Genomic DNA, 8,978 nt, shown 5'->3' with positions numbered 1-8,978 from the left:
GTGCTCTGTCACCCTCACCCTGAAGAAGTTCTTTTGCATGTCAGTTCGGAACTTCCTGTGCTCTAACTTGCAGCCATTGCCCCTTGTCCTATCCCCACAAACCACTGAGAAGAGATTGGCTACATCCTTCCATCCCCCACCCCTCAGATATTTATATACACTGAGGAGATCCCTTCTCAGTCTTCTCTTCTCCAGGCTGAACAGACCCAGGTCTCTCAGCCTTTCTTCATACGGAAGATGCTCCAGGCCCCGTATCATCTTTGTGGCCCATGAGATACTCCCAAGCAGGTCCCGGAAGAGGTTGAAGTTGGCTCTCCAGAAGTCCAGGGTAGCAATCCTGCTTTTAGCCTTACTTCCTTTGCCTAGTCCCATCTGGAACTCCACCATCTCATGGTCGCTGCATCCCAAGCTGCCCCCAACCTTCACATCCCTAACAAGGCCATCCCTGTTAGTAAGAACGAGGTCCAGGAGCACCCCCCGCCTCGTTGGCTCCTCCACCACCTGCGTCAGAAAATTGTCCTCAATGAATTGTAGGAACTGTTTGGACTGTTCGTGCCTGGCCGAGTTGCTTACCCAGCAGATGTCTGGGTAATTGAAGTCCCCCATGAGGACCAGCGCTCGTGATCGTGAGGCTACTAGCAGCTGCTCGTAGAAGGCCTCATTGACTTCCTCCTCCTGATCTGGAGACCTGTAGTAGACCCCTACCACCTTGCCTCCCATACCAAATATTCCTGATACTATTCCTGATAATATTATTCCTGATAATACTCCTGATATTGATCTGGAATATAGGGATCGTGGGTTGCCAGTTAACTACGTACCATTAATGTACTGCCTCAAGACCGATTAGATTTAAGCTGTGCAATATGAGCAGACTTTCCCTGTAACAGTTCCATACCCTCTGAGTTTTCCTTCATGATCAGCCACCCTCAGCTAAATTCCGATATACACAGAGTCAAGCATATCACAGAGCAAGAACAAACAGCACACATTCTCATTTTGGGGCATGAGTGGTACAATTCGTCTTTGTTACCAAGCTTTGTTCTAAAATTTCATTTTAGAATCTCTCACTGTGCTGTGAAACCAGCAGCAAGTACCTTCTAGTAGATAATTCCTTCTAGGACAATACCAGCAAGCACATTTATGGACCGTCTTTCCAATGCAACAGAGCTGTTGGCATGGTCTGAACCTTTTGTGCACATTTTCTACACACGGTTTAGGTTTGTCCTCATTTATCACCAGCTGTGTGCCCTGCCCTTCTGAGCCTTTGATGCTCATGTTGTTAGCTATCCCATTTCTTCCTCAGCGCCTGCATGCCTGCCTCTTCACAGGGAGAAAGCTAACTGATGGGGTGTGGAAGAGCAGTGTCTGCATGCCCACAGCACTCAGTTCAGAGCGCAGAGAGGCCCAGCAGGGCTTCTTTTTCCTTAGAGATATCCTTAGGGATGCTTACATCCTCCAGAGTTTTCAGTCAAGTCACCCCGAGCAGTGCTACAAGCACCATGTGTGCCTCACATAGTGGTGACAGAGTAAAGCTTTGTGATCTGTCACAGGCAGGGATGCTGACATGATCTGGTGATCCCTTCTGATCACCGGCTCTGTTTTGGCAAGTCACGTGCCCTTGTGAGTGTGTTTATTATTATTTAATTTGCTTTGCTAGCAAATACCAACAGCACAGGCATTTTCACACACGTACTCTCTCACCAAGGAAAGATAAAAACACCACTAATGTGTCTTGTGAAGCTGCTTGAAAATGTGCAGAAGAAGATGGTCTGAGCGGCAGTGGTTCTGGTCTTCATCTATTTTCCTTTGCCTCTGTGAGTTTCTGTGTTGCAACAAGCCTCTTGTGAAACGTCCTGACAGAGAAATGATGAAAATTCCCTCATCTCCATGTGCTGTGGGGAATACCCCAGCTATGGCTCTGTCTGCACATCAGATCAGAGTCCGTGCAGACTGCCCGGCACTGAGGGAGCTGCCCTAGCTCCTCCTCCTGCAGGAGGGCTGAGCTTGTAGCCGTACGGGTAACATGGACGGACTCTTGGTGGAGAAGTGGTGCTGTGGCAGCAATTATGAACCAGCAAGAGAGGGTCAGTCCTGGGACTGCAGGTAACCATAAAGCCTTCCTTTCTGTCTTTTTCTTAGAGAAGGAGAAGGTTGGGGGAAATACAGGGCTAGGATATATAAAGGGCATGGTACCGTGGCTGGCTGTGTACCAGGAGAAAGACCCAGTGCCCATTCTCAGGGTAGAAACCATCTCTTCTGTGTGTCTGCTGCCAGACACCGAGCTGGACTGTCAGTCCTTTGAGTAAGTGACTACTCGCTGTTGCGTAAAAGACGCTGGGGGACAGAGCCCAACTAAGAGTTGGGTAGCTGAGAGAAAGAAGCTCCAGAGAGAGGTGAGGAGGAGGGAGGTAAAGAAAGAGCATTCACTGAAAGATGGGGTAAGGGAGGGCAAACAGGACGGTGTGCAGGTGAGGAAAGAGGCGTGACGGGAGAAGTACAGTAGTGCAGCTTGGGAAGAGCGCAGGCATGGCTTGTGATATGAACCAAGAGGGCAGTCCCCGTGTTGCCCTACGCTGCAGGTGTGACCCACTGCCAGTGACAGACAGCACAAACTGGTTACAGCGCCTGCGGGACCTGCCAGGCCTTGGGAAAAGGTTATCAGCAGGCTGTTAGGGCACGCAGCCCCTTGGATTATCCTGCCCCCCGACTCTGGGCGGGGGATTTCCACTCTTGCCTTGTGTTTTTCAGCCCCAGCAGAAGGGAGCAGCTGTTCCCGCCTGAGCCCCTGGGTCTTCCTCGCTTCTGCCCTTGCCGTCAAAAGTGCCCTTATGACCGTCGGCCTCGGTGGGTGCCAGGGTCCCTTAACTTCCGCGGGGAGGAAGGGAACGGGGCCTGCAGTTGCCTGGTGTCAGGTGGAAAAAGAAAACCCCAGCCTCTTTGCCAGCAGGAGACTGCCCTGCACCCAAACAGCCTGTTCTGCTGCCCCTTTCCCACGCTGCCTCTTAGCTGGGGAGCAGCATCCCTTGCACAGTTAGCAGGTAGTGTCCTGGCAGGGCCTTCCCACAGCTCCTCTCACTTCCCAGCTGCCGAATACAGCCAGTCCTGGGTGAAACCCATCAGTTCCTGCCCTCCCACTGCAACAGGGCCGAGAAGTCTCCTTAGTGCCAGACGACATCTGAGCAGGTTCCCCGAGGGCTGGCTGTTGGCTCTCAGTTCTCCTGGCCGCATTTGTGGTCTCCCTCAGAGCTCCTCATGACCCTGTTGCAGCCGAGGAGCCAGCATGATCTCCCTGTATATCTTGCTACCAGGGCTGCCCACGGTTTAGCAGAGTGAGGTGTAATTGCACCAAAAATGCTCCAGTTGCATCCCACCCACACCGCCTGGAACAAACAGAAGGGAAATATGTTGCGTGTAGTGTCCTGGAGAACTGTTACCGCTCTGCGATAACTCTCCTGTGGTGTTCAGTTCCCTTGGGTGAGGTCTCAGCACTCAGCAGTTCTTCCCCTTCTTGGTATGCGTGAAAAGGGTGCTCTAAAGCTGCAGAACACAGGCAGATTAAGAGGGAATGCATATTGATATTCCACCTTTACTAGGATGATCTCACAACTTCTTTGACTTTTTCCTGATCCCATCCTCTAAGGGTGTCTTAGCTGGGCTTTGTCAACTGGGAAAATGAGTCTCAGCCAGCTGAGGTGAGGGTTGCTCATCTGATCAGTGTTTGCCCAAGGGAGGGAGTGACCTATAGTGGGGAAAGCTGTCTGCTCTTTTCCTTCAGGATACAATTTTCAGAGCTTGTTGGTGTAACCGAGTCTCTGAGGGAGCTCTCAGCCAGAAGGTGGATGGCAGGACAGCTTGCCTGATGAGTGAGGATGAAAGGATGATAGTAGCGCCTTCCTTCTCTTTCCTCTCTTCCCAGTTGTTCTCTTTCACAGGAGCTGTGGCCAGTACAAGACTCTGCCCGAGACTGCTCCAGGGTGGCACTGCATCCCCAATGGATTTGCAAACGAAAGTGAGTGCTGCTAAGAGCCTTGGGAGTGACACTGAGCACGTCCCCCACATTTATTCTGGTGTAAGTCAGCCTTTGAGTTTGGGAACGGGATTGTCAGCCAGAGCTGGATTGCCCTAGGGAAGGAAGATGGAGACGTGAGGAAAGAAAATGCCTTGTTTTACAGTCTGACGTAGGATGCTCTGAAAACACGTCCTGGGCCAGTGGAAGAGGGTGGCTTGCTCCAGTTCTACCTTGTGATCACTCGTCCCATTCTCTGCCCACATACAGCCCCTCAGCTCCAGTCCAGTTCACAAATCTAGCCAAAAGCACTTCATCCTTTTGTTAAGGATGGCTGAAGCCTGTGCTCTCCAGTGCCAGGGTTTCTGTTTCTACAAATGTAATGGTAAACATTGATCTAAGACAGAAGAACAAAGGTAAATGAACGTGTTTTTTTTTTTCTACTTCTTCCACTCCCTGGACTCTTCACTCTCTCCATTTGGTGCCAAGAAGGGAATCTGAGACAACTGCTTTGACCCTGATTAGATTTAAACTGTGTGAAATGAGCAGCTTTTCATTTCACAGAATCACAGAATTGTAGGGGTTGGGAGGGATGTGAAGAGAGCATTGGGTCAAACCCCCCAGCCAAAGCAGGCTCCCTACAGCAGGTTGCCCTGGTAGGCATCCAGGTGGGCCTTGAATATCTCCAGAGAAAGGGACTCCACAGCCCCATGGATGGAAGCTGGGAGCTTTTGAAGAGTGTGAGCCCTGAAGCCTGCATCTTCACTCTGCTGGGTGAGAATATGTGAGTGCAAGGGACATGGTCACATATATACCTGTAGGTACTGGAAGAACTAAGCACGTGCCCAGGCAGAAGCATTGGAGGCAGGCAGGTTTGTTGCTTTTCATGTGGTTCTTGCTGGACAAGAATTCTTTGCTTCTGGTTTTGGTTCCTCTGTGGTCTTGCTTTGGACCACAGCCTCCTGGGCCTCTCCTCCCTTCCCTGTTCCTTTCATTTTTCTGGCCCCATATCAGCAGCAGCTGGTTACAGCATTTGGCAGTCCCACCTTGATTGCATAGATTAGCATGGAGAGCCCCTGGAGAGCTCCTGTGTGGGGAACCCAAGAAGACAGTCCCTGTGAGGTCTGGGATTCAGGGCAAGCACCTTCAGCTCTGCTCAGTGTACCAGAGCGTCTTTGTTGGTTGACTAGACTGGAAGGACTTGTTTGGTGGACATGTTCCATATTGAGCTATACTCTGTGTGTGATGGAAACAGCTTACAGATGGAGGTATATATAACCTGAAAAAAGATAACCTCGTGCTTAAGAGAATGTGCCCATGCTTTTCAATCCATCATGCGACTTTCTGCGTGTATGGCAAATTTCTAGGAAAACATGCATGGCTTGTGTAAGAAACTCCCAGTGTTGGCAGTGAGGCTGCCAGACTAGTTTACTGTGTGTGTTTGTTACTGTGTATGAGATGAGAGCTAATCACTTGGACAATGCTTTTCTGATGTCAGTGTCCCCAGAGGAGTGCTGCCAGCTACTTCCCATCTCACTTCCTCAGGAACGGTAAGGCAGAAAGTGCCTCTCCCCAAGCAGAGCTTGAATGGGCACAATAGAACAAAGGAAAAAGCTCTTCAAGCAGGGGCCCGGTGACAGCAATCTGTCAGGCTGTCAATGGTTCTGCTTGTGGAGCACAAAAGAGAGCATATACCACTGTCCAAAAAAGAGGTGCAGTTCAAACCCCTTCCCTGATACTTGGGGTTCTGCGCTGAGCTCTCTGAGAAGATTCACAGCACATCTTGTCCAACACAGGTCTTTCTTCCCCTACAAAGGACAACTGGAAGTGCTGTCCAGTGGGCTGGAGGTACTTTCAGGAAAGCTGCTATTACTTCTCAGATGATCAGATGCCGTGGGATGAGAGCCAGCAGAACTGCAGTGGGATGGGCTCCCATCTGGTGGTGATCAATACAGAAGCAGAGCAGGTAAGTGCGGGGCTGGGAGAGGGGCAGAGCAGCCTGGAGACAGGAGTGCCAGGCCTGGAGGGGCCTCAGAGCCCCTCCTGGCTCCTGCAGTGGAGGGGGGATGTCCTTGATGCATCCACTCAGCACTGGCTCCAGTCTGCCACCAGCTCCACCCCACTGGGACTCCTGCTACCTCCCTCTGTTCAGTCCTGAACCTCATGGACGTTGTACTCTCCCTGATTTCCAGGATTTCCTCTATAAGGAAATAGGAAGACAGTTTAAACGCGACCGAAACGGAGTCATTTTATACATCGGTCTGAGGGCAGAGGATGTGGGCCAGTGGCGCTGGGCAGATCAGACTCCCTATAATGAAACAGCAGCGTGAGTATCCCATGACGGAGAGGGTTTTGTGTGACTCCGGGTAGTGCAAGAGGGTGGAAGAGATGTGAGGGTGTCTGATGAGCATGGGAGGGATATGCCATGGCTGTCTGTGAGAGGACAATGATGGAGCCGGCAAGGGCTTTGTAGGATACCAGGTTCCCACAGATCCATCCATGCTGGTTAGTGGTTAGTGATAAACTATCTGTGACATGGCCATGGGTGCTGTAGGCAGAGAAGAAGCTGCATTTTGTGAGGAGAAAGAGTCCTTCATACAGGACAAGCCTTGCCTGACCTCCGTACTGCCCCACCACGCACGTGTGCAGGTGTAGGCACATGGTATCTGTTCCTGTATGTGTGCAGGTGTAGGCACATGCTGGGCCAGTGCTGTGATGCTGCAGAAGCGATGGGGTGCTGGAGAGATCACCAGGGCTTTGCTTGCAGATGTTTCTTCTGGAAGAGACGCATCCCCTGCTGGCTGTGAAGTGCCTGGGGTGAGCTGTGGTGAGCAGCTCTGCCCACCAGGACTGAACAGCTCCCTGCTGTGTTGGTTCTAGGAAGAAGTCAGGTTTGCATGTAAGACTGCTGCCAGTGGGAGTAGCAGAGTGAGAGGAAGGGTACGACTTCTGTCCATCAAACTGCATCTGGAATGTCTCCCCTCCAAGCCTTGTATTCCAGGCGTGGCCTTTTCCAGCAATGTGCTTGCAGGGTGCACAGGGAGTAACATGTCTCTTTCTCTCTCAGGTTCTGGAGGCCTGGGGAGCCAAGTAATGTGCCTGTAGAGATGTGTGTCATATTCTATCAGAAGGCAGAACATCTCCAGAACTGGAATGATGTCCCGTGCACTACCCATTGTTATCGGATTTGTGAGACTGCAGCAGTAACTCTATGATGGAGGAATCCTCATCCTGAGATTAGCAGCGAACTGGGAACAGCAGAGGGCTGTGTTGGGAGGGGTAGGAGAGCCTTGTAGCCTTTATCTTCCCCCTGCTGTGTGGGATGATGAGACTGGGAGTGATGTTGCTCTGCACCCAGCATCCCCTGTGCATGTGTATTTCTGAAAGTACCCCTGAAGTGGAAACAATAAATGCTAGAAGAACTCTGCCTGTGCTTTCTCAGGCTGACCATCCCATCCCACGGTCGGTGAAGACAGATTTGGCAATGGAAGCTCCAGGCAAGCATGGCAGGTGAAGGTCATGTCTGGGAAATGGGCCAGTACCTTTCTTTCAATGCCATTGCCTCCATGGGACTGACACACGAGGGTTCAATGTCATCAAAGCAGTTCCTGGGCTCTTTTGTCATCCTCTTCTCTCTGTGTGGGTCTGGCAGTTGCTGGCTGAAAAGAGCTGGAGCTCTCCAGAAGGAAGAAGATGCAGGAATGCAAGAAGGATGCTCAGAGCTGCTGTTCCCTTTGTCTCCTTGAGAAGAGGTGTCTGCTTCTTGCTGGGTCATAGCATTGGTTTTGCTGAACAAATACTGATTTCCTGTAAAGCTGAAAATACAATATTACACCGATGAAAAAGGCTCTGGGCTCACTCTCCCTCTGTCTCTTTCCCTTTCCCTCTCTAAACTGAGGTATTTTGCACATGCACGTGCTTCATACCAAGCATGTTGCTGTGCCAGCAAAGAGCCAGAGATGACAACTGCAGTAGAAGTTGCATACACCCAGTGAGTCTTAACGCTTCAGAGATAACCTGTGTGTAATGGTCCTGTCGCACACAGCCAAGGCTCTGGGAGAGAGCGGGCACAGGAAACCAGCTGTGGGGTTTTCTTATGTTGCCATGCTGAAAGTCTTACCTGAGAGAGAAACAGGAGTCTAGCCTGCACACGGTTGACCAGGTATGAGGACATGGCCCCAGCAGCAAAATAATGAGGTCCTTTGGTCACCCCTCCCACCTCAGAGCTAATCCTGGACTCAACAGATGCAGCGGGCGTCCTGGGAGGCTGACACCTCAGTGGGCCCTGTCAGGGCACACCTGCCCAGGCTGGACGATGCTGGAGAAGAGGCAGGGAGAGGCAGGGCGGTTGCTGCCCATGAGGGCCCCTCCAGAAGTGCAATGCATATTGCCTTCACTTCCACCCGAGTCTTGCTGCAGACTGTGTGCCCCTGTGGCTCCCATCCTTCTCCACCCCTTTCTGTTTCCTGGTCCCTATGCCCCCACCTCTGTTTCCCTCAGGAAGCATCATCTGCCTCGGTGCTCCCAAACAAACCGTGCCAGTTCCCCATGCAGCGCTGATGTGCATCTCCTGGCTGTGTTCTGACCTACCTATAATGTGAGCCGTCCCTCTGTGTCCCAGTGCAGGGGAGAATTTGTACAGGAGAAAAGGTGGCTGACCAGGAGAGTTGGCTTCCTAAACCCATCCATGGGAGTCGTTGTGTGGGTTGTGGCAGAAGCTGCTGAATGACATAGCCCAGCAGACGCAAGGCAGCTGCATTGCCATGTCCCTAGGCCCAGGCTGTAGCGAGGCTGAGTGTGTACACCAAACAGGCACAGCTGCACACACTCACGCAACGTGTACGTATACAGGTACAATTATGCATAGCATGCAGACAGACGGATGAGCACTGCTGAAAAGCACTTACACAAACAGCTCCAGCAGCCTCAGGCTACTGTCCTCTCTGACTGCTCAGGGTGAACACTTGTT

The 8,978-nt window shown here is 51.5% G+C and overlaps 2 protein-coding genes across 3 annotated transcripts in view; both read left to right on the top strand.

The window, feature by feature from the left end:
• Positions 1 to 1,929: 1,929 nt before the first annotated feature.
• Positions 1,930 to 8,978, top strand: part of LOC311442008 (macrophage mannose receptor 1-like) — a 28,434-nt gene continuing 21,385 nt past the window's right edge. For both annotated transcript variants that reach the window (XM_084530758.1, XM_084530757.1), the window contains exons 1-2: positions 1,930 to 2,106; positions 2,752 to 2,847. In XM_084530758.1, coding sequence (XP_084386884.1) covers positions 2,027 to 2,106; positions 2,752 to 2,847 — 176 coding nt within the window. In that variant the 5' untranslated portion in view covers positions 1,930 to 2,026. The remainder of the gene's footprint in view (positions 2,107 to 2,751; positions 2,848 to 8,978) is intronic.
• On the top strand, positions 4,089 to 7,436 carry LOC311442398 (C-type lectin domain family 4 member D-like). The gene is made up of 3 exons (XM_084531559.1): positions 4,089 to 5,975; positions 6,202 to 6,335; positions 7,077 to 7,436. The coding sequence occupies exons 1-3, from the start codon at positions 5,898 to 5,900 to the stop codon at positions 7,222 to 7,224; spliced, it is 360 nt and encodes a 119-aa protein (XP_084387685.1). The 5' UTR covers positions 4,089 to 5,897; the 3' UTR covers positions 7,225 to 7,436.

This window comes from Aythya ferina (genome assembly GCF_964211825.1).
Source record: "Aythya ferina genome assembly, chromosome: 1".
NCBI lineage: Eukaryota > Metazoa > Chordata > Aves > Anseriformes > Anatidae > Aythya > Aythya ferina.
Note: the sequence above shows the minus strand (reverse complement) of the source record. Positions and strands in the feature narration are given on the sequence as shown.

Excerpts from the sequence above, each read along its gene's own strand:
- LOC311442398 (XM_084531559.1), top strand. The coding sequence starts at position 5,898 with ATGCCGTGGGATGAGAGCCAGCAGAACTGCAGTGGGATGGGCTCCCAT. Across the intron at positions 5,976-6,201 it reads TCAATACAGAAGCAGAGCAG|GATTTCCTCTATAAGGAAAT; the intron begins GTAAGTGCGGGG and ends CCTGATTTCCAG. Across the intron at positions 6,336-7,076 it reads CCCTATAATGAAACAGCAGC|GTTCTGGAGGCCTGGGGAGC; the intron begins GTGAGTATCCCA and ends TTTCTCTCTCAG.